Consider the following 25,733-nt stretch of genomic DNA (forward strand, 5'->3'; position numbering starts at 1 on the left):
ACATTAATAAAGTAACTTGCTCTGATTTGGTCTTTGAAAATTATTTCTTTGTGTTGAGGTATATTAAAAGCTTTAGATTATATTTTTGGGATAAAAAACGTAAGTACTTCAACTTTGAAAAAGTGTTTAGAATGCATATAATGAAATAAACTTGCTATGAAATGATCTTTTAAAAGTATTTATTTGTATTGAGGTATCATAAAATCTGTAAAGTATATATGTGTGTGGAAAAGATGAGTACTTCAACTTGTAAAATGGGTTTAGGAGGGACATTAAAAAAGTAACTTGCTCTGAAATGGTCTTTGAAAAGTATTTATTGGTGTTGAGGTATCCTAAAAGCTGTAAAGTATAGTTGTGGGTGAAAAAGATAAGTACTTCAATTTGTAAAATGGGTTTAGGATGGACGTTAAGAAAAGAACTTGGTCTGAAATGCCCTTTTAAAAGTATTGCTTGGTGTTGGAGCTTTCAAAAAGCTGTAAAGTAATGTTGTGGGTGTAAAGGATGGGTGTTTTAACTTTTAAAATGGGTTTAGGAGAGTCATTAAGAAAATAAATTGTTCTGAAATGCCTTTGAAAAGTATTGCTTGGTGTTGGAGCATTCAAAAATCAGTATAGTAAAGTTGTGGGTGAAAAGGATGGGTACTTCAATTTGTAAAATGGGTTTAGGAGGGACACTAAGAAAATAACTTGTTCTGAAAATATATAATAAAGCAATAAAAAATTATTAAAAAATGGGGGCTCTGGGGCCTTTGGGGCGCCGGGGGTCCTTTGGGGGTCTGGGGGGCCCTTTAGGGCCGGGTGGCCCTTTGGGAGCCCTGTGGACCTTTGGGGACTGGGGGAGGGCCTTTGGGGGCCCGGGGAGGGCCTTTGGGGGTCTGGGGGGTCTGGGGGGCACTTGAGGGCTGATTGGTCCTTTGGGAGCCCGGTGGACCTTTGGGGACCGGGTGAGGGCCTTTGGGGGTCCGGGGGGCCCTTTGGGAGCCCGGTGGTCTTTGGGGAGCCCGGTGGGCCTTTGGGGAGCCCGGTGGGCCTTTGGGGGCCCGGGGAGGGCCTTTGGGGGTTTGGGGAGGGCCTTTGGGGGTCTGGGGGCCCTTTGGGAGCTTGGGGGACCCATGTAAATAACATCCTCCGTCAAGCAAACTTGTCACTTTTTCCTCCTGAAACTTCTGAATAAATTTAGTTGCCCCCCCCCATCTCAGTTACTAAAGGTATATATTTCTTTTGTACGTCCTTTGGTCGAGTACACTTTTCCTGTCTGGCACTCGGGCCTCTCAATTGAAGCAACCAAAAAAAAAATCGAAAACATTAAAAAAGAGCCCTGAGGATTATTTATAAAGAAGACAAGGTCCTATATTCCTACCTCTTTGAAACTTCAAAACTTGATACCCTCGAGTCCAGAGGAAAAAAAATTATGCCTCCGTTTTGGGAAGTCAGCACAAATAAACTCCCGTACTAAAGACCTCTTTCCTAGCCGCCACTCAGCCATAAGAAACCACCACCCCCGTATAGTATCCCAACCCATCCCCTTCCTTTCTCCCATACCCTTTTCTACCTTATGTTATAAAAAAAACTTTTATTCCCTTTTTTACAAATAAAATCAACCAAAATCACAACCCGTAAGTTTGCCAAAAATTTAAACTGTTTTGTGTATATTATTTTTTCATTTTTGAAAATTTGGTTTACCCTTTTTATCTGTTTATATTATGACCTATAAAATATTTTATAATTATGAACTATATTTATGACTAATGTATTATTTTTGTTATTGTATTTTTTTATTAAGAAATGCGAATTCGGCCCACAAGGGTTTATGATAGTTCGTTTGCCAATAAATATCTATCTATCTGTGAAGACCCCAATGCACAAGAAACTATTGAAAATGAAATTGGATTTCTCCGAAAATAGAAAAGAACCGAAAACGGTTTATTTGACCTGAAATGTTCAAGAATCACGGCATGGACCAAGGCAACTAAAATTAAGTTGATGACACAATATCTCCAAAAATGGGGTCTAATAAGGATTAGGTGCTTTTTTTCTGATTGGCTAAAAACATTTATCATTAAGTCCTTGGGTCAAGAGCCCCAAAGTTTAAGAAAATACTTGAAAAGAAAGTCCGATTCTCTTCAAAACGGGGCCTGTAAAAGGGCCAAGATTTCTTATAGCTAGGGCATGGGTTCCCAATATAGTACTAGAAACTGTCCAAGGTTTTTTCCTGTTTGTCGGGCCCTGCTTTGGAGGGAATCAATAATTTTTTTTTCATTTTTATTCTTAATTAGAGACGCTTTAGCCCAAAACTTTGGGGGTATAGGTTTGTAGACGATCAGAACTTTAGGGGGGGGCTGAAATGATTTTTTGTGCGTTAGGTTCATTTTGATCTTGGGGCCATAAGTTTCAAACTGACCAGGGAAATAAGAGTTTTTTGACTCTTTTGCGGGCTCCCAAAACCCTCTACCTCCTCGTTCACAGCAAACTGTGTGAATTTTTTGACCCACAAAACGAATACTGAAAGCTTCGAGCCAATAGCGCACCCAATATCAAACAACCTTTTTCTATTACAAAAACCGCCTATAAATATTTGAAAATTTGCTTTACGTATTTCCGTGCCCCTTTGATTTTGGTGTCATGCCATACCGGGAGAAAAATTTATTGGACCTTTTGACTATTCTGAACAAAATGGCTATCTCAGAGTGGCTCTAGGCGTCACCCCCCGGAGTTTTATTTTTTTAATTTCCGTAGGGGGGAGGAATTTTGGTACTTGTGTATTATGCGCCACTCACTCAAGTTTACGCTGTGTAAAATTCGAGAACACACTGTTTTTTTGTTAGTTTCTTCGTTACTTTAGAAATAAGTTTGGGCTATAGATTTGTACATTAGGGGGGGGGGTAAATATAGCGGGTCTGCATGCAATATGTGTTTGGTTCAATTATTCCGCATATTAGATAGATAGAAATATAAGTGTATTATAAAGCCAAATATATGGCCATGAACACAGTAAAATAACATAAATGAATATAGTGGATGGGGGGGGGGGGTGTTTAACACCCGGAAAATCCCCCCCCCAACGGAAAGTAACTCCCGCGGATAATACCCCCCTCCCCCCTTGTGGAAAATAAGGTTTTTAAATTTGAAACTTTTATTTGAGTTTTTTTGTTTAGTTTAGTTGAAAAGTGGTAAGGGACGGGAAAAAGAGGAATTTACACATCAAAAGTATCTTAAAAACTTAGAAAAAAACACAAATCCATTTGTGTCAAAAAGACTTCCATATGAACTTATGCAATTTTTGGCAGTTGCGGGTGCCAAATTAAAGAAAAGGATGAAGAAGAAAAACAATATAGGCGAACAATCGTCAAAATTAAGCTAAAACATATGGCACCAAAAAGTTTAAGAAGGTTTGGCTATCCTTTGAAAGGATCAACAAGTTCTGAATTGTTTATGTTTTACGGACACAAGCGTTGTCAAATTCTACGAGTGTTTTTCTTATCTTCCAAGTGTAAAACTACCATAAATCAGTATTAACAAATAAATCAAACCCAAAACTAACAGGAGTTACAACAGATAGCCTAGTCAAACTCGAAACCAGCAGAAGTTAAAAGGAGTATGGCTGACAACACCCATGTCGTCTTCAGACCAGAAAATAATTTGCACTTTACTTAAACAAAAAAATACGTGTATTGTCTGTTTGATATACATATTCTGATATCTGTTCCTTATAGTATTAATACTTCTTTATTTGTTAAAGTCAAAAAAGTGAAAACTTTAAAAATATATTTTGTTTTCAGTAAAGTGCAAATTATGGTCTGGTCTTGAGGAGGTGTGGGGGGTTTCCAGCCCTACTCGTGCTAATTGTTGCTGTTTTGAGTTTGAATAAGGCTATTTATTGTAATTTCTGTTCGTTTTTGGGTTCATTTCATTTATTTATGGTGATTTGTGGTAGTTTTACGCTTTGAAGAATATTTGAATTTATTTCTACTCATTTTTGGCTTTGCGAGGCTTTTACTATTCTTGGGCAAACTTGTTTCATGGAAAAAGTTTTTATTTTAAGTTCCGATCATTTTTTATTGACACAGTCTTTTTCATATAAAAAATATTTTATATCTTTTTGAATTTTTTTTCTATTGTACTCCTAGTTTTTACTTTGAAGATTATTTGACTTTATTTCTGCTCATTTCGGTTTAATGAGGCTCATTACTTTTCTTTAGAAAAACTTGTGTTTCCCATTAATGAATACTATCTGTAAGTAATTAAATAAAAAAAAACAAGTTTTTCAACTAAAAGTGAGGAGCAACATCAAACCTTAAAATGAACTGAAATTATTACATATATGAAAGGGGTTACCTCCTCCTCAAGATTTCGTTCTTTACGTTAAATTTCTCTCTCCATGAAAAAATCCGATACTTCTGTGTTATATGCCACTGACTCAAGATGATGATGTGTAAAACTCAAGAACAAACTGGTTTTTTCGTTACTTTAGAAAAAAAATTGGGCTTTATATTTGCGCAATAGGGGGAGGGGGGTGTAAGGTAGGTACAATTATTCTGCATATTATGAAGTAAGAATTTTTTCTGATTTCAAACTATTCAAATACTTTATCCCCCCTCCCCTTATGTGGAAATATATAGCCCAAATTATTTATTTCCCATATATTCTGTCACTTGTCTTAGTCTTGCCTCGCGCTAAGCTGAAAAAAAAAACAACAAAGAAACCGGTTTTGTTATCGAGTTTTACACAGCGTAAATTTGAGTAAGTTGCCCATAATACACAAGTACCAAAACTCCTTCCTCCTACGGAAATTAAAAAATCAAACTCAAATAAAATCCTCAAATTTGGAAAGCCTTGTTTTCCGCGGGGGGGGGGGGGGATTTATCGGGGGCTAAAGTATTTGGACAGTTTGAAGTCAGAAAAAATTCTTTCTAGGTATATGGCCACTAAAAAGTTACAGAATAAAAGCGAGGTATCTAGAAATCTTGTTAACTAAAAAAAAAAATCCCTGTATAAAGTAAATTTAATCTGTCATTTACGTATTTTCTTTAAGTGTTAATTTTTTTTTCAATGGCCATTTTTTCCAAGTATCATTTACTATTATTAGGTTAATGTAGTGTTTTATTTAAGTGTTCAATGATGATCGCTGATCAAAGATTATGTTATTTGTGCCTTTCATTTATGTTTGTTTACTGTTTTCATGGCCGCATATATGGCTTTGAAATAAACTTATCTATCTGTCTATGTAATATGCATAATAAGTGTACCAAACACATTTTTCATGCAGACCCGCTATACTTTATCCCTCCCCCTTGAATGTGCACATCTATGGCCCAAATTTATTTCTAAAGTAGCGAAGAAACTAACAAAAAAACCGGTGTGTTCTCGAATGTTATACATCGTAAACTTGAGTGAGTGGCGCATAATACACAAGTACCAAAATTTTTTCCCCCTACGGAAATTAAAAAAATAAAATTCTCAAATTTGGAAAGCCTTATTTTCCACGGGGGGGGGGGGGTAAACGCCGGCCACCCTCAGAGTTTTGGTTGGGTGGGTACAAAAAGGCCCGGAAAGGTGTACTAATGTCCTCCAATCACTTTCGTCTAAAATAAGGCACTAAAAACTTAGATGTCCAGCCGAATGAGCCCCCATCAGAAGTTTCCGCAACCACCCCTTCCACGCGAAGAGGCCAGGTAAAAAAGAACGATGCTATGAAGACATGGGACTCTTTATTTAGCCACTGCTACAGCTCTGCCTCTGAGCATTCATCTATCAAAAACGGGTCATTTTCTTGATTTGAGAGCCTCACTTCCGGGGTTATATGGGCTATTTTCGCACTGGAGGTACAGTTTTTGGGATGTTCGGCCAGGATCATATTCAAGGTTTTGGTTTGGAGTGGGGTTTTAATTGTTTTTAAGACCAATTTGCAAGTCGGAACATTATTTTGGGGAGAGGTGGTTCAAATCCGATAACCTTTTATCCCCCCTGAACACGACCCTGCCATCAGTCATTGTGAGAGAGATACCATCTCTAAATTCAGGTCTGATTCCTTGTATGGTATCCGAAGCAAACAGTACACCAGTACCCAGAACATATAATCGAATGAGCCCTTTCTCAATTTTCTAATATCGCCCGTTTTATGCCCAAACCCCTGGGAAGGGGGATAATCCATGGGAGACACATTGGTCTTTACTATTGAAAATATAATCGACATTTAAATAGCAAAAAGGTAAATTGAGAACATCACCCTGGAATGTCATCCTAAAACTTTGTTTGCATGTATCTATGGATAGGAACCAATGTATGAACTGTTTTGTGAGCAGAAGATTGTCTAAGTAGCTAAAACTGGTATAGTAAGACCCCTTCCATAGAAAAACTTAGCTTTTATCCTTCTAAAATTCTGGTCGTTTGTATCTATTATTATTATTATTATTTATTGAAAACCCATCAATCACAAAACATGACAAGACCGAGTAAAGAGAAACGAAAAGAAACAAAACAAAAGCTAACGAACAAGAAACAAATGACACAGACAAACAACAAAACAGAGCACTATTGAATTAAAATATGGTACCAATCATTCTGTGAATCCAATTTCGGTTATGTTTGGAAATTAATTTAAGGATTGCAACATTAGGATACGCAAGTTTGACTTTTCTTATTATTAAATTAAAAAAAAACAAGTTTTTTTAACTGAAAGTAAGGAACGACGTTAAAACTTAAAACGAACAGAAATTATTCCGTATATGAAAGGGGCTGTCCCCTCCTCAACACCTCACTCTTTACGCTAAAGTTTTTTAATTGTTTAAAAAAATAGAGTTGTGAGAAAGTCAAACTTTAGCGTAAAGAGCGAGGCGTTGAGGAGGGGACAGTCCCTTTCATATACGGAATAATTTATGTTCGTTTCAAGTTTTAACGTCGTTCCTTACTTTCAGTTAAAAAAAACTTTTTTTTTTTTATTTAATTTTTGAACGTTTTTTGAATTAATGCAGGTTTTGATTTTGGCTCACCGTACATGAATAATTAAAACAAAATTTGAACATCAATTTTACTTTTATTAGGTTAAATGGTTTTCTCGAAACTTGTTTAATTTTATTTACGAACTTTTTTATTAGTAATATATATATACGTAACTTTCGATTCAACTTACGTAACGAACTTCTATGTTCATAAATTTTTAAAACGCACATTAGGGGGTTCGCCCCTTAGTCAATACCATGCTCTTTAAGATAAGGTTCGAATTTTTTTCCAATTCTTTAAAAATGTCTCCTTAATCACAATCAGTTGATCAGTTGAAATCAGTTGAAAAACTTTTTTTTTATTTAATTTCTGATCTTTTTCTTTAACAATGCTGGGAAATCCGGCGCCCCCTTCATAGCAATGCCCCTTCCCCCATGAAAACTTCCTTCATGGAAAGATCCTCCCATATAAATCTGATTCTTTTGATGTATCTATTGCTATCAAAAACCCGTTTTATAGAGTTTCGGTTACCATTGAGCCGGGTCGCTCCTTACTTACAGTTCGTTACCACGAACTGCTTGAAAGGAGAATTTCGATGCCAAGGAGGCAACAGCAGCAAATACTTAGCAAACCGAAAGAAAAAGAACCGGACTTTCAGACAATCAGTTCTAGTAAACAGTTTCCAAAATGGGGCAATATACAAAATGTGAGGGAGGGCTACGGCATTGAAAAGGCTAGCTAATAGTAGCTGGTTGAATTGAAATTGTTTCAGCAAGTTTTGCTGAAACAATTTATGCATAAGAAGCAGATATACGTCGTGTGAGATGGTCTAGGAGCAGGGATCGGGTGTGGCGTAGCGAGGAACCAATGGGAAGACCTAGATAAACGAGGTGGTCAATGGCTACCGTAACGGTGGTATCACCAAGCGCTCTAAGGGACGGTGGCTCACCTTTCGAGTTAAAAAGCACTATTTCAGACTTGTCGGGATTGAAACTAAGACCAAGTTTAAGATACTCCTGTTTAAGTGTGACAAAGATCTCATTCATTCTTTGGAGGGTACGGCTGGTATTGGGATTCTAGTGAATTCACACTAGAGACAGATTCAGTGAAGATAGAATCAGAGATGTGGAGCACTGGTCTTGAGCATCCAAAACACAGTTATTGAAAAGATTGGGAGATGATATAGGATAAGCTATATAAGGATATAGAATGATAAGGATAAGCTATGCGGGATTTTTTTAGGGGGGGGGGTAAATAATAAAAATACTGAAATCAAATAAATTATGGCTGGAGTTGTACCTACTACAATTAAGTTTTCAAAAAAGGGGAGATCTCAATAGTGTATTAGTCACCTGGGGATATGCCAACTTGGGTTTTTGCTCCCTATCCTGATTTGGTACAACTCTTATAATTGCTACGATTGTTGGTCAATATTTTCTTCTAATACTACTTTATATCTAATAATAGTATTTTTTGCTATATTTAAAATTGCATCTATTTCTTTATGTTGTATTTCTTCTGTGTCTGCTCTGGGTTCATATTTCCTTCTTCCAATTCATAAGATAGTACATGTTACAGCAAGTGATCTGGCCTATCGGAAAAATCGGTTCCTCGTCTCTGAAAAATCAAATTTTTTGTTAGCTATCTAGTTATAGTTTTTCGCTGCAGATCACTAGTTGTAAATACATTAATGCCAGATCAAAGTTGTAATGTGTATTATTTTTTACAGGCATCTATTATTGTGGACCCAGAAAAATGGCCATGAACAGTATTCAAACAACGATTGCCGATCATTGCCACGACGAAAGTTATATTCAATTTGATCAAGAAACTGTAGATGCCACCGATATTGACTTTGACATACAACCAGGGATCATGGCAAGTCAAGCACAATCTGCACGTGAATCAGTTCATGAAGTGTCGACTGAAGAGCTGAGAAGGATTCTTGAGCGGTCGATGAAAGAAACGCCCGCTGATTCAAGGCAAAATGGAGAAATATCTTCCAGTCCTGAACATCTAGACTATGGCACCAATGAGCCAGTATCTCTTCCTGGTGATGATAAAATGAGAAGAAAGTTGAAATTCTTTTTTATGAATCCAATTCAGAAATGGCAGGCTCGAAGAAGGTTTCCTTTTAAATTACTTTTACAAATTATAAAAATCATTCTAGTAACAGGTCAAATTTACATGTTTGCTGCATATCGATATGGCCATGTGGATTATGCAAGAAATAGTCAGTTATCTTTCTTTCATCTTTTTATGAAAGACTGGGATCCCTCAATGGAAACTCCTACATATCCTCCGTCCAGTGGTCCAGTTCCTATATATATGATTGATGACTTCTACGACTATATAGACTTTGCTGTGAATTCGTATTCTCAACTTGAAGAAGTTGCTATTGGCCAGTATTATCACATCAAAAATGACAAGTCTATACTCCCAGTCTCATTCTGCCGCAAAATGTTTAATGACACAAAAGGCTGGCAGAATAACACGTTTGTGTTTACTGATACTGTTGACGATAGATGTATTGATATTCTTGTTGAGCCAGGACTAGATCAGAATTTTTCTAGTAAAGACTTTTTTGAGGAACGTGACTTTGAGGTGAAACTGCGATCACTTGTCAGTGCAAAATTAGACTTGAAGCTACGAACAGTGAATCTTCGACCAGTTGGTCCATTTACTGGTCCTGAATGCTATAGATTTGAAATTTTTCTTTCATTTGAATCTGTCCAAAATGGCGGCCATGTTCTTGTCGACCTATCTTCTGAACCGACTCACGTTCATTGCCGTGAATCCAAGCAATTACAATCTATTTACTCAGATAATCATTATGACCTTTTATTGCGACGCCTCATGAATGTCCTAGTCATAATTATATGCTTCCTGTCCCTAATTCTGTGCTTAAGAGCACTTATCTCAGCACAAATCCTCAGAGGTGAGACAGTGCGATTTTTCCGTAAGCGTTTTCAAAAAGAGCTATCATTTGGTGAAAAAATGGAATTCTTAAATAAGTGGTATTTGACAATACTGTTGAATGATATTCTATTACTAAGTGGGTGTATATTGAAAGACCAGATTGAAAATAAGATTGTTAATGACGCATGGTGGGATTTTTGCAGCGTTCTACTTGGAACGGGTAATTTGTTTGTGTGGTTTGGCGTATTGCGTTACTTGGGATTTTTTCGTACTTACAATATTCTTATTGTAACTCTCCACTTTGCTTTGCCAAATGTCTTTCGATTTTTGTTATGTGCAGCTCTTATTTATTGCGGTTTCACATTTGCAGGGTGGTTAATTTTCGGGCCTTATCACTTTAAATTTGGCTCGCTATCAACAACATCCGAATGCTTGTTTTCCCTTCTTAATGGTGATGATATGTTTGAAACTTTTAGGGAATTAACAGCTACCTCTCCTCTTATATGGTGGTGTTCAAGGATTTACTTGTACTCCTTTATTTCGCTTTTTATCTACATCGTGCTTTCATTATTTATTGCCTTAATTATGGATTCATACGAAACTATAAAATCGTTTTACAAAGAAGGGGGGCCAAAAAGTGATCTAAGGGATTTTATTACGCGATGTGAAGAGCCTTTGCATTCGGGGTTGTTCCGAGTGGAGTCTGAGGGGACTGTAATAAAATATTTGAGGAGAATGCTTTTCAAGGGTACAAACCATAGGGAGAGGGAGAGCCTCCTCCAGTCGTTAGATACTCGTTAATTTGTTAGTGCCAAATTAAACTGCTTTAGTTTATTTATTAATTCATTTCTACAATGAATAATGGTTGTTTTTATTTGGAATTAAAAAAAAATTATTAAGACTTTCGTATTTCTCTTTTATGTTTACGTACGGTAGGCTATTTAAGATGTTTAGGTAAGTTTGAACTTTCTTGGCATGAACTGTTGACTCGCGTTGAGTAGAGCGGGAATGTTAGCCCCCTCCTCCTCACCCGAAAATAAATTTCTGCTCACTTTTTTCAACCAGCCCAAAGGTGGATTTAGGATTCACTATCTTGTTTGACTTTGTAATTCACTAAAAGAAAATTGACGAATTGACTCCTCTTATTTGGATGTCTTTATCAACCGTGAGAGCGATACTTTTTCTCTTCTTAAGATTATTTGAAAAAAACTACGTTTTCTAAAGAGTTAAAGAGCCTGAGTCTCAAATTTGAACCTTAACGTACAGGGATTAGGAGGTACAGTTGGGGGGCTGCCGCCCCCCAAACCCCCGCTTCCGTATATGAAAGGGGCTGTGCCCTCCTCAACGCCTCGCTCTTTACGCTAAAGTTTGACTTTCTTAGTCTTTTTTTAAACAATAAAAACTTTATCGTAAAGAGCGAGGCGTTGAGGAGGGCACAGCCCTCCTCAACGCCTCAACTCCTTAAATATATTACTCCTCAACTCCTTAAATATTACTATTACTCCTCAACTCCTTAAATATATTATTATTTATTTATTAGTATGTCTATGGTACTTACAAAGCTTTCGTTTGAAATTTACGGGTTGGGCCTATGTGTCCTTTAAACAACCAATAGCCATAGCATTGCTTTGATGTGATTAAATAAAAAAAAAATCTCAAATGAAACTAGAGTGACATCAAAACCTAAAACGAAAAGAAGTTATTCCGTATATGAGGGGAGCTGCCCCCACCACAAACCCTAGCTCTTAAGCTAAAGTTCTATTTTTTATCACATTTTTCTAAGAATGACTATTCAAACAAACAAGAAGTTGTTGAATTTGAATGAGAAGTATTATTAAAGCTCTATGAAAGTTTAAAGTAAAGAGCAGGGGGTTGAGGAGGGGGCAGCTCCCCTTATATATGGAATCATTTTTGTTCGATTTAAGTTGTAACGTTGTTCTTCACTTTCATATGAGGGACTTTTTTTAATTTAATTTTTGTTCGTTTTCATAGTGTATATCCCAGGTTACATTAAATGTGGCGATGGCTACCACCCATACACCCACCTTTTAAAATCAAAATTTAACTTTTTTTACAGGAATGCTTTGATAAAAAGAGCTCATTAAGTTTGTTTCTTTTTTAAATGAAGTATATACATGTATATTCTTGAATATTGATATATATATATATATATATATATATATATATATATATATATATATATATATATATATATATATATATATATATATATATATATAATGCGTATATTCATTCATATGTATTCCCTCACTGCAAAAGAAAGAGGAGAAATCTTAGATTTTACAGATAGTACCTTTAGGTTCTCATACGTCTTGAATTTCTTTGCGTAGTTTCCATCAAGATGGTACCCTTTTTGGGGGAGTTAAGTTCATGGGGCCCATAAGGGGTGGGGGGGGAGACACCATCCCCCTGGCTGAACGACGGTGTCATATATTTGTATTAATTAAAAAAACATTTTTCACCGAATAACTTTTCAAAGGAAATTAAAGAGCTCTATTAAGCCTAAAATGGGCATAAATAAAGTCTAATAATCGTCCAAGCATAAAACTACCACAAATCACTGTCAATAAATAAATGAATGTCAAAGCAAACAGAAATTATAATAAATTGCCGAGTCAAACTCAAAACGAGCAAAAATTAACATTATTAAGGCTGACAACCCCCATGCCTTTTCAAGACTAGAACATAACTTAGGCTTTCATAGGCAGCGCAATAGCGCTGCCTCAGTAAAGAACGATGTGGGCACAATGTATTATTTTTTTTCTTGGTCTTAGACTAGGGCACTTCGTATCGAAGGGGTTGTCGTAGAAACTTAGAAAAGGGCTCATTTGATTGGAAATTGGAGTGGTTTGTGCTCTTTTTAATAGTCGAAAGTGATTGGAGGGCAACTAACACCCTTTTCACGCCCACTATTTCCCCAAACACATCCAATCAAAATTTTGAGATAGCCATTTTGTTCAGAGTAGTTGATTTTCAGATAGAAAGTATGTTTTTGAGGAGGAGCTTGCACTTTACTATTGGAGGAGTTGTTTTGAGTTTGCAGTTGACTGAAAAAAACAAATTAATGTGCATTGTCAGTTTAACATACATATACTGATATTTAGTAATCAAATGTTAATATTATTTGATTTATTAAAGTTAGAAAAGTAAAAACATTTATATTTTTTCAGTAAAGTACAAATTTTGTTCTGGCCTTGGGAAGGCATATGGGTTTTGAGCCCTAATCATGTTAGTTTCTGCTCGTTTTGAGTTTGACCCGGTTATTTAGTGTAATTAATTAAAAAAAACTTTCCGAAAAATAAGTTTTTATAATAAATTTAAAATCCATTTTAAAATTAAGCTCAGCATATAAAAATACTTTTTAAAATTCAAACTAAAAATGACCAAAAATTACTATTAAAGAATAAATGAAACCAAAAACGAACAAAAATTAAATAAATAATCATAGCAAAAAACATACAACAAGCAATAATATAAATGAATAAACATATCTTAAAGTGAGTATTGCTTAGATTGAATATGAAAATCAAGCTTTTGCTATTGAAGTATAAATGAAACTTGAAACGAACAGCAATTAAATAAACAATCAATGCAATCAAACTTACAATAGATGTTAATGTAGATGAATAAATAAATATTAAAACGAGTGAAACTTGAATTGAATATGCAAATCAAGCTTGAAACGAACAAAAATCACTACAAACAAGATTTTGGGTATCGCCTCCTTCTCTTACTGCAAAAGTCTAAAACCTACTGTGTCATTGGCGCTTTACTAAAAACTATTTGTGTCTTGGAAAGTATAAACAACATCAAATTGAACATTTGATGTATAATGATATTAATTGTTGAAAGATCCATCAGTTCAAGAATTCATTTCACTGTAATTTTAAATCACTATAAACAAGAGTTTGGATATCGCCTCCTTCTCTCACTGTAAAAGTCTCAAACCTACTGCGTCATTGGCGCTTTACTGAATACCACGTGCATCTTGAACAGTCGTGGAAAGTATAAACACCATCAAATTTAATATTCGATACATAATGATATTAGTTGTTGAAAGATCCATAAGTTTAAGAATTTATTTCACTGTAATTTTATTTTTATTTTCAATGCTGTAAAACTGTAAGAACTGGAAAAGACAATATTTGTAATATAGTTTGTTTTCAGTCAAGCGTAAATGACGCTGTAGGCTTTTGTTTTTTATTTACAATTAAAGAAAGGGGCACTATCCAAACTCTTGTTTGTAGCGAAACTATATTCTTCTTGAACAACTTTAGAAAGAACTAATAAATTAAACTGAATATCTGATGTAAAATGATATTGATTGCTGAAAGCTCGACAGCTCAAAATTTTACTATAATCTTATTGTTTATTTTCAAAATTAAGTACAAAAGAGAATATTTGTATTAAGATTGGTTTGCCCTCTATGAAGTTTATACGAGCATCCCTTTCGTAAGAACCATACGTGCCTTTAGGGCATAACTTAGAACGCCTTCCCTCCGGCACGGGGGGGTTTTGTTGGCACTAGAGTCTTTCTTATTTAACCTTTGAACTATTTTTTTTTTTAACAAAATGTCTATCTGAAAATTGTCATCAGATGGGTTTGTAAAAAGAAGGTGTGGGGGGGGGCTAGAGGCACTTGAATCTCTTTTAAATCTTAGAAATTGAACTCGAACATTAAATTTACAATCAAAGGATCCCTCTGTACGGTTCATTCGAGTATCCCTTTCATATGAAACGTATATGCCCCAGGACATAACTTATAACGCCTGTCCCCGGGCCCCGGGGGATTGTGTCGAAATCTGAGTTATTGTTATCTGACTTGAACAATTTTTAACTTAATGACTATCTCAAATTTTTTTATCGGACGTATTCGGGAAAAAGGGGCGTTAGGGGGGGGCTAGGTGCCCTCAAATCTCTTTTCACTCTCAAAAACTTAAATAAAACTTTCAATTTCCAATCGAATTAGCCTTCTCTGTAGTTTTTACGAATATCCTTTCAAAAAGAACCATATATTCCCCCAGGGCATAACTGGCAACGCCTGCCCTAGGGGGCTGTGTCGACCCCGGAGTTTTCGTTATATGGTCTTTGAACTATTTTTAAATAAATGGCTATCTCAAAGTTCTTATCAGATGAGTTTGATAAAAAAGGGTGTGGAGGGGCGGGAGGGCTAGGTGCCCTCCAATCTCTTGACTCTTAAAAGTGAACTAGAACTTTCAATTTCTAATCAAATGAGCCCTCTTTGAAGTTTATACGAGCATCCATTCCATAAGAACCATATATGCCCCAGGGCATAACTTACAACGCCTGGGCCCTGGGGGGTTGTGTCGACACCGAAGTTTTTGTTTTTTGATCTTTGAACTATATTCAACAAACTTGATATGTCAAAATTTTTCTTGGATGCATTTGGGAAAAAAGAGCGTGGGGGGGGCTGGTCACCCTCCGATATCTTTTGACGTTAACAATTGAACTAGAACTTTCAATTTCCAATCAAATGAGCCCTCTGTAGTTTACAAGAGTATTCCCTCCTTAAGAACCATATATACCCCCAGGGTTTCACAGGGATACAATCTAAAAATTGCATGGGTACCTGAGTAAATCACAAAGAGGCTCTGTGCACCCAAGTTTTCAAATTAACTCCAAAGTCTTGGGAATGGATTCGGCAGTCAGTTTGAAATTTTCCCTTAGTGTTGGGAGGGGTCAATTGGATCCTAAATTTTAACTTGTGGAGCGATTAAGATCGATCTTAAGACACGTCGTGTATGTAGGTCATGAAAAATAGTACGCAGTATCTCGGCAACGGCCTGGGGAATGAAGTTGAAACCTTCAGGTATTGCTGGGGAAGCAGGGAGTTTGAGGCAAGGGAACCTGAAACCTTCTATTGGGGGGGGGCTAAAGATATTTTGTGTTTACTTGTTTAATAACCCCCGCACGCAATTACTCCCTGAGAAATTTCCCCACATGCAGAATTGAGCAGCCCCGGGAAAAGTATGACGAATAAAAAGAATGAAGGAAAGAGGCGATTGTGGAATATTCTACATAGGTTCCAAAGTATAAGTAAAATGTACAGTATTTTTTTTATTTATTTCAATTCTTTTTTAGTGTGTTTTTAGGGGGGCTGAGCTGCCATAGCAGGGTAAGTTAAAGATTAGTGAAAATGATTTGAAATATGGAATTGCTGGCAACGAAGACTTGTACAAATTCCTAAATGAAGAAGTTCATCCCTAGACAACCTCAAAAATCTTTGTTTTAGAGGGAAATCCCTAAAGTGAAAGTACTGTCTGGCACCGATATCTATAGTACATGATGACATTTTACCCCATGCTATCGAGAATGCGTCCGCTAGACGTACCACAGAAGGTTTTCCCGTCTGAAGTATCTTTAAGGTTTATTATTATTATTCAAGGCCGTACCCAGTATTTTTTTTTCGGATGGGGTTTTACTCCAAAAAAAATTCAGGGGGGGGGGGTATATAAAAAAAACTAAAAAAACGCATACAAAATTTGTTTATATCCATTTTTGTTACGTTTTTACGACTCAGACGAACATATTGTGGGGAGTTCAACCCCCCCAGACCCCCCCTCTGGGTACGGCCTTGTTATTATTATTTCATTAGGTTGGAGTCAGAACCAAGAAAAGTCAAGATGGACAGAACTCTTTCTTTCAAATAAGCAAGCAAATTAATTTCCTTGGCATTTATCTTACCCTGCTATGATAAATGAACCTTTATTTTAGCCAACCTAAACATTTTTGTATATAAACTGCTAGAATCTATTCACGGCCAAGCACCAAGGCAAGTCAAAAGACACTATGTGCTGCCAAGTTATCAAATAGCTTATCTGTACTATCTTGGGACTGGCTTCGAGATCAATCCAAAATTATTCAAAGAGTTGTTTTTGGGGTGGGAGAATTTAGGCCATGAATTTTAACTTGGGGAGGGAGCACGGAAGTGCTAAACATGTTTTTTCTATAATATGCCTAAAAGTTTTGGCACTTTAAGCTCCTGTGGGACTAAAATCTATTCACGGTGAAAAGATACTATGTTTACCAAGGTTGAAAAATAAGGTATCTGCTATTTTTTGAGGAAACAGCTTGAGAAATCGAATTTAAGATTTTTGGGAAGTCAAGTGGGCCTTGGATCCTGACTTGGGGCAGAGGACAGAGGTAAATCTAAGGACATCATACGCATCAAAATTATCAATATAGTATATCTACAAAATCTTTTTAACGGCTTTAGGGATTCAGTGCAAACTTTCAGGTAGTGTGTTTGGGAAGGGATTTAAATCTCCCCCACCCCTTAAGAATTCTTTGGATTAACCTGTGCCCCGGGCCACCAAGAAGAAGGCAAGGGGGCAAAAAACAGGTGGCTGGGATGAAACATGGTAGATTTTTTTTTTTTTTTTTTTTTTTTGATAGATTTATGGGCTAGCGGATTCGTCATTACATGATCTTTTAGCAAAAAAAGCAATCGAAAACTGCAACCAAATCCAGATTGAGAATCTTCCCTCTGTGACAGCAGAGTAAAATCGTAGCCTTAGCTTTGCTACTAATGTTAGAAACGAAATTCTAGCAATTGACACGGAGTCAGGGCCGTACTCAGGGGGGGGCTACCCGGTTTGAGCCCCCCCCCCCGAAATGTTTTTCTGACTCGTAAAAACGCAATAAAAATGGATAAAAACAAATTTTGTGTGCGTTTTTTTTTTTTTTTTGTAACCCCCCTCCCCCCCCCCGAAAAATGTTTTGGGGATAAAACCCCCTCAGAAAAAAAATCCTGGGTACGGCCTTGCACGGAGTCGATCAGTTCAGGTATGTAAGATAGGGGAGATATTTGGATCCATCACCCTCCCAATGATATCTTTAATTTTTTAATTTTTTTATATTGTTTCTCGTACTTTTTGCATAATTTACCTATTATTTTCTTCCAATCAAAGATTTTTCTTCCCCAAATGTTGCCTCCTCCTCAAAAACGTAGTTACTCCTAAAACCCCGTTTTCCTTCTCGAAATCTTGATAAACATCATCATTTTATTCCTTTTTTTTCATTGAAGTTTTGGAAAAAAGAAACACATTGTTCGAAATACATATTGTTATCAGTAAAGAGCACAAGGCGCTCTGGCATTTAGAGGGATTAGGAGGCGTTAGCTCCATGAGTCTTACGTGATGGGGAAAAATTTTCGGACCCATTCACGGGCGAAAAAGTTTTTTTTTTTTGTCCATCAACGTTTCCTTTGTCCAATAGCTTATGGATATGAGTTTCAAGTTTTCTAGAAAAACTGTTGGTCCTTTTTCGTACGAACAAAAAGGAGATGAAATGTTTTTGTACCCTTATCCCTTTCCCCAAAAATAGTTTTCTGAGTTCCCTTACTCCCAAAATTATCCCTTAAAGCTTTAAATTGATCCCCTAGTCGTTCCCGGGATGTCATTAATAACCTAGATAATTAAATTTAGTTTTAATAACCAAATTGCCACTTTTTGTCCCACCCAAAACTTTTGGGTGGGTCAGAAACATACAGTTCCCCCCCCTCACATCTCTTCCCTCTAAAAACAGAACACGAAGACCACACCACCAACACCCCCTCCCCCAACACTACGAATTTTCAGCTCAATCTTTATCTGTTGTTCTCGAGATATAACATATATGCTAAATTGATCACCTGCATGCATAGTTTCTTTCAATTTACCTCTACTCCTACCTCAGTCAGCTTTTAAGGTCTACTTGCCCCTTCCCCTAACAATCCGTCAGAATTTTAACAGAGTTATCTATGGTATTCATGAAGTAATGCAGATCACTATTTTCATAACCTGGATACACTTGTTGGTTTCTTCACCGAACATCGATTCTATTTCAACAGGTACACAAAGTGGCTATTTTTTTAACAGATTGGAGACCAATTCTTAGGTCCTGTGCCTCTACCCCTCCTCAAATCACGATTTGAGGTCCAAATGTCCCTCCCCAACATTGCATGAAAGTTTTAGCTTTGTCCCTAAAGCCATTCCAAGGATACTGTATATCTATACTGTTTTGATCATCTGGCAACACACAGTATCTCCCTCCCCCCCCAAATTTTTTTACACCTTCATCTCTTTTTTTTTTTTAACTCTTTATTTAAATTAAATTCCTCAAATTGGTGAATTATTGGCGCCCTTGTGAGTTATTTGGTGAATTATTGGCGCCCGCTGAATCCTTAGATTCAGCGTATCAGAAAACCCTATTGTAGAGGTTTCAAGCTCCTATCTGCAAAAATGTGGAATTTTGTATTTTTTGCCATAAGAAAGATCACGGATGGGTGTTTATTTGTTGGTTTTTTTTTTTTCAGGGGTAATCGTATCAGTACAATGGTCCTAGAATATCGCAAGAGGGCCCCCTACCATGCTCATTTTTTCCCAAAGTCACCCGATCAAAATTTTGAGATTGCGGTCTTGTTCAACATAGTCGAAAATATAATAAATATATCTTTGAGGATGACTTAATCCCACACAGTCCCCGGGGGAAGGGCTGCAAGTTATGAACTTTGCCCATTGTTTACATATAGTATTGGTTATTGGGAAGTTTACAGACGCTGGGAGGGGGGGGGGGTCAGAAGAGGGGGTTACGTTTGATGATCTTTCCATGGAGGATGTTTTCATGGGGGAAGGAAAATTTCTACGAAGGGGGCGCCGGATTTCAGCAATATTTAAAAAACGATCAGAAATTAAGTAAAAAACAATAAGTTTTTTCAACTGAAAGTAAGGAGCAGCATTAAAACTTAAAACGAACAGAAATTATTAGATATATGAGGGGGTTCGTCTCCTAGTCAGTACCTCGCTCTTAACGCTAAAGTTTTTTTTAGCACCTTCAAAAGAGCTATCTATTCTAATTAAACGGCCTTTGTGATTCAGGGTCATTATTAAAGAATTGGAACAAAATTCGAACTTTAGCGTAAAGAGCGAGGTATTGACTAGGGGGCGAAACCCCTCATATACGTAATAATTTCTATTCGTTTTAAGGTTTAATGCAGCTCCTTACTTCAGTTGAAAAAATTGTTTTTTTTTTATTTAATTTTTACTGAGACAATGATATTAAGTTGACGATGATTAATGCAGCAGTATCTAAGCGGGTGTTATAGATCAGTATGTATTAACAGAATCAAAATGGCACTTGAACAGAATGCAAAAAGTAGCCAAGGAATATTACTATAGCCTACATTATGGAGGGGCTTCAGTTTGGGGGACGAATTAAAAAGAAAAAAAAGTGAATTGTATTAAAGCATAATTTGTGGGGGAATCTTAAGACGCTGCGATCCTGGTCTTGATCCCGCCCCTTCCTCGGCATGTGCCTAGTATCTGAGAATTGGTTGTCCAGGTATGGATGTCTAACATACTAAGAAACTAATTTTCGGATCGTAAGGTTTCCTGGGAGGTGTGGTTCTTTAGAGCATGCATTGAAGGTTTACACCCCTTCCTAGATGTGCAGGTATCATCATCCTATTCAAAAGCCAGCGTGACAACAAGCAAGCTATTTAACTAATTAGATAAATAGTCTGACGTAATGGGCACAATGGTTCTGTGCCATACCTAATTATTTATCTGCCCTAGTCTTATCACACTGAAGATATACACACTTGACAACAGCTTTTAATCTAAGGCACACATACTGTGATGTAACGTTATATTTTGATAGCATGACTATAAAAAAGGTCCTATCCCCTCTTTCCTTCACTTTGTCGATCCCGATTGCCCTTTACCTTTGTGTGTATATTTATAAGAAAACAAAAAACACAAGAAAATGTCCTACTACGTTTCGCAAAAAAAAAAATAGCCTATATATGTAATTTTAACAGTGATGGGAAGGACTAATAACCAGAGGATTTCTTAAGCTCGTTTCAAGTGTTTACTATGATAGTAGCATTCTAATCCACTATCCACTGTTCATCATAAAAAAGGGGGAGAGGTTTTTTATCATGTTCGGAATTTCTAGGCTTAATTGTAGGATTTACTTCAAAAATCAAACAACCGGGGACAATTTGTTTTAATATCTCTACGGAGGTCACACGCATTCGCCAAATTTTTCAAAGATTCGGACAAATTATTACAGCAAGTCAATAACTATATCTCTGTTGTGCTGTAGGTGTGTTTGCTTGCATGACCACGAACACTGAGAAATAATACATGAAAAACAAACAAATATTATACATGTTTTACAGTGCCCATTGTTCACGCCGGTGTTTACCCCCCCCCCTGGGAAATTCCCCCTCGGAAAATGCCCCCCCCCCTGTGGCTGGCTGGTCTCCAATCACTTTTGACTTATAAAAAGAAAGGACTAGAACTCTCAATTTCTAATCTAATGAGCACCCTCTGAAGTTTCTGCGACCATGAGTTGGAGATATGGATGAAGACAGAGCAGTCCCCCTCCTATATGGAATTAATTCTGCTCATTTGGGTTTTTGATGTTACTCTTTACTTTCATAATAACACCATAGACCAGAAATATTCACAGAAATCATTAGGGAGTAGATATCAATTTCACGTTTTTGATGCGTTTTCTAAAGTTTCTTTTGTACTGCCCCCCTCCCCCCGAAAAAATACCTGCCCTCCGAAAAAATCCTAGTTACGACCTTGGGGATTATACATTAGTTTCTACCCTCCCCTCGTCTCTCCTTAGAACCAATTCTGTATTTATCTTCTGGCAAATTGTGCATCCAAAGAGGAAGGAAGACAAATAAAAAGAATTCTGTAGAAGAATTAACGGTAATTCTTCTCAAAAATTATCTACCACTGAAATTTACCCCAGACAATTACCCCCCCCCCCCCCTCCTGCAGAAAACTCTCTCGCGGAAAATGTCCATATATTTCCCAGTAACAAATACTATCTGTAAGCAATGGACAGATTACAAAACTTAAAAAGTCAAAAGTGATTGGAGACCAGCAAGCCGCAAAGAGTATTTTCCGAGGGGGGGGGGGGGGTTAAACGCCTAGAACCGTTCACGCCTTATTACAGGTACCTATGTAGATTTGAAATCTCGATAATTTTATGTTTTTCCTATAACTTCTAAAATTGCGCTGTAGGTCACCTCTATTTGCTCATTTCTGAATCTATGACCCCCTCCCCCCAGAAACATTTCATGGTTATGTATGGGGCTTATTGTTCTGTTTTTCTTTGTCTTTTCTTTTCATTTCATATTTAAAATTTATGTTTTGCGCCCTTCCGCAAAAGCTAGGTTTTCAGAGCAAATTGGCGATTGCGTAATTTTATTTTTAAAAAAAAGGAGATAAGACTTATTATTGAGCGAACTGAATTTTATATTATTTTTGGAATAAATTTTGAAAGATATGGATTTGCATTTTTAAAATGCATGTTTTCAACTCGTGCGCTTCTGTAAAATGTGTCAGATTATAATCATCCTATTTTAACCGGAAATTTCATCGGATTTGGTATGCAACCCCATTTTAAAGAAAGTTATCTGTTAATAGTTTCCTTCGTAATTTCGTATCATGGTCTGAAATAAAGGTACTTGTCTAGAATACGATAAACATGCGAGAAAGACTGCATCGAATTCCAAAGATGCTACAGGAAAAACAGGTTTTCTCTGCCTTGTGAGGTATTGCTCACTTGGTGACAAATGTTTAAACTTCAGTTTTTGGGGTTGAAGGGGCAAAAAAAAGTACCTAGGTTAGGTTACGTATTAAATATATGCTATGCCATACCCCCACCCTTTAATGTGCAAATATATAGCCCAAATTTGCTTCTAAACTATTATATTTTCATCCTGTTTTGTTTTATCTCATTAGCATTAACGAAACTTAACTTCTTGCGTGTTTATCTGATTCTATGCAAGTACCGAAATAAATTCGCTCCTTGTAGATCAGTTCCTTTTTTCCGTGTGTAGAATAAATATTTGGTGGTCCATGTGTAAGTTGGATAGTCAGGTGCAGGGGTGTCGTTTCGGGGGGGGGGGGGTTCAGTTGCCCCGCCAATAATTTGGAGAAAAAGATTACATAGCCCTTGCCCCTTGACTATCAGGATAGGGAGCACTCCTGTCCCCTCCCCAATAAAAATGCTAGAGCTACGCCCCTGGTCAGGTGGGAGGGGATTCCTTTCCATTATATCTCATGTTAGGGCTACTAAGTGTTAAGAAACCAATTAACCTTGCAAAGACAAAACTGAAGTAATGGCGTTTAAAATATCGATACAATCCTTAAGTCTCATGAATTGTTTGTATCACAAACATCTGTCTGAATTTACGGCGACAGCTTACTTTATCATCTCTTCTGAATAATGCTATAATGACAAAATTCTTACTTCGTTACATTCAGAGAATTTAAATTTACTGGATTATCAGAGTTACTTCCAGCTTAACTGCGTCCTAGTCCCCACCCTAGTGCCTGTATATCACCCCAGACTAAATACAGAAGCCGTCGTAACCAAGTGGTTTGCACGCTGAATTTTCAATCCTATATTCTTCGAGGTGTTTCAGTTCTGGTGTCAGTGATGATTTGATGTGGGACAGGGTTAGCTGTGTGACTATCTAAGCTCAGCCAGGGGCTTCGTTTTGTGGGGGGGGGGGTAGTTGCCCTCGAATAATATGAAGAAAAAATATTATATAGCCCATGTCCCTTGAACATCCTGATATGAACCCCTCCCCTATAAAAATTCTAGAGATCCGCCCCTGAACTCAACTAGAGTTGGCCCTGCTCCAAATGGGTACCTGAAGACATCGGGGGGGGGGGACAAGGGAAGCATTATATGATTTGCTTCCAACCACGTATAGTACTCGCACCCAAAGGCAGGGAATCAGGAGGTCGGCGGAGCATTGATCCGCATGCTAATTTAAATTAAAAAAAAGTTGCTGATTTTGTTGGTTTGTATTATGTTGTGTACTTATTAAATTAATTTAATTAATTTAATTAAATTAATTAAATGTATTTATTTAAATTAAAAAAAAGTTGCTGATTTTGTTGGTTTGTATTATGTTGTGTACTTATTAAATTAATTAAATTAATTAAATGTACTTATTTAAATTAAAAAAAAGTTGCTGATTTTGTTGGTTTGTATTATGTTGTATACTTATTTCTCATCAATGGGCTGGCTCAAAATGCTAACTTGGAAAAAAAAAGTTAAGAATCTAATATTAATATAAAATTCTAAATAAGAATATGTTATTATAGTGTTCAGTTCAGAGGAGGGCAGGGGTGTCGTTTGGGGGGGGAGCTGCCCCCAATAATGTGAGCGAAAAAAATATATATTCCATGCCCCTTGACTATCCGGATAAAAATGTAGCTGGACAACCTTTAAGTTGGAACTGCCTTAATTTGATTAAATAATTACCTCAAGAAACAAACTTTTATCTGAAGTGACTATAACAAACATTTGTAGTCAGAACAACCTTAATTTTAGCAAGCTAGAAGCTTGTTTAATTTAAACTCTAAGTTAAATAAAGGAGACATTAGTACTGTAAATGTTTCCATTGTGTTCAAGAGGTTTTTTTTATTACTAATGATTTAACCTCTTAACCTCTTTTGAGGCCTAATTCTTTAAAATAAATTTAACTTTTCTATAACAATGCTTTGAGACAAAGAACTTATTTAGTTTGGTGTTTTCTTTTTAAAATGACTCCTTAAAAAGAGGGAGTTAAATCCCGTTCTTTTACTTTTAGGTCAACGTTTTATCATATTCTTTTGATACTTCCAAACATACGATTCTTGTTGAAAACTATTGTTTTCACAATGAGAGGGCGAGAAGGGAGCGATCACCCACGTAGCATCCGTATTGCAGGCTTAACTCCATATATATTTTTTTCAAATAAATTAGGTAATATCTGAAAATTTTAACCTAAAAACTTATGTTTTATAACCATGAGATGCGAAGTAGTCGAGTCCATGGTGTAGACCAGAGCGCAGTAAAAAGAAGACTGTATGTGAAAAACGTGGTTGGTTTACTTGTGATTGATCGCCTGAGATTGAAAGTATCTGTGATGACTTACTGGAGAAGTGACCAAGAGGTCGAGAGAGCTGAGATCCACCATAAAATGCAAAAACGTATAAATTACGGTTGAAATCTCCCATTAAGATGGACAAATTCGTATTGTCTCCAAAAGCTCATCAAGGATCTGTAAAAATGAAGGGATTCATCCACTTGCAAATTGGTACACATCAACACAAATAAGATCCTTCCTGGAGATTGAATTCTTTTGAAATTTGATAAGCAGGCACCTACATCTAAAGGGACTTTCTCCAAGAAATGTTGAAAACCTTCACAGTCAAGGCGCTAGCAGGCTTCAAACTTTCATTTTTGGGGAGTCCCTGACTTTTTCTAGTAGCTCCTCTACTAGGAAAACCAGTGGTTTAAAATTCCCGGAGGAAGTCTGTTTGACCGTAGCTAGGTGTTTATTAAATTTGGGATGGATATTTCCTCCGACAAGATACGGGCACTTTTCTGCGGAAAGTAGGAGGAACAGGGAAGCTGTCTACACCTCTTTAAATCCTTCACCTTTGTCTTCTTGTCCCAGAAGTGTTGGGCTCGTTTTTTTCACTTGGTTGGAACTTAAACCGTTTTTGAATCATATCATCAAAATTTTATTGTTTGTAAGTCTTAAAGCCCAGAGTGGGTTAGAGCTTGAAAGCCATATGGTGGGTTGGTCCCTTTACCAAATAAGATTAATAAAAAAAAAACTGTTTTTTTCTAATACACGAAAAGAAGTTAATTTTGCTCTAGAAGTATCTTTTCTTGCGCAGAGAGTGTATTTCTTATCTCTTGTAAATTTTTTTTCAGTAATGAGCTCTACATCTCTTTGGGATTAAGTGGTAAGCCTAAATGCGAAGCGTTTTTCACTATTTGGAAAATCAAATAAATAAACGACAAAAGAATTTTTTTGGTGAA

General features: G+C 36.6%; 2 protein-coding genes across 2 annotated transcripts in view; both read left to right on the top strand.

Moving 5' to 3' along the window:
* LOC148948519 (mucolipin-3-like) overlaps positions 1-10,673 on the top strand; it is a 44,787-nt gene extending 34,114 nt beyond the window's left edge. Inside the window, exon 2 of the mRNA XM_089094441.1 lies at positions 8,668-10,673. Within this exon, the coding sequence (XP_088950567.1) occupies positions 8,694-10,658 (1,965 nt within the window). The 5' untranslated portion in view covers positions 8,668-8,693 and the 3' untranslated portion in view covers positions 10,659-10,673. The remainder of the gene's footprint in view (positions 1-8,667) is intronic.
* Positions 1-25,733, top strand: part of LOC148948518 (uncharacterized) — a 195,830-nt gene that overhangs the window by 34,115 nt on the left and 135,982 nt on the right. The window lies entirely within an intron of this gene.

This window comes from Artemia sp. Qi Xiang Cuo, chromosome 9, assembly GCF_049724085.1.
Source record: "Artemia sp. Qi Xiang Cuo chromosome 9, ASM4972408v1, whole genome shotgun sequence".
Taxonomy (NCBI): Eukaryota; Metazoa; Arthropoda; class Branchiopoda; order Anostraca; family Artemiidae; genus Artemia; species Artemia sp. Qi Xiang Cuo.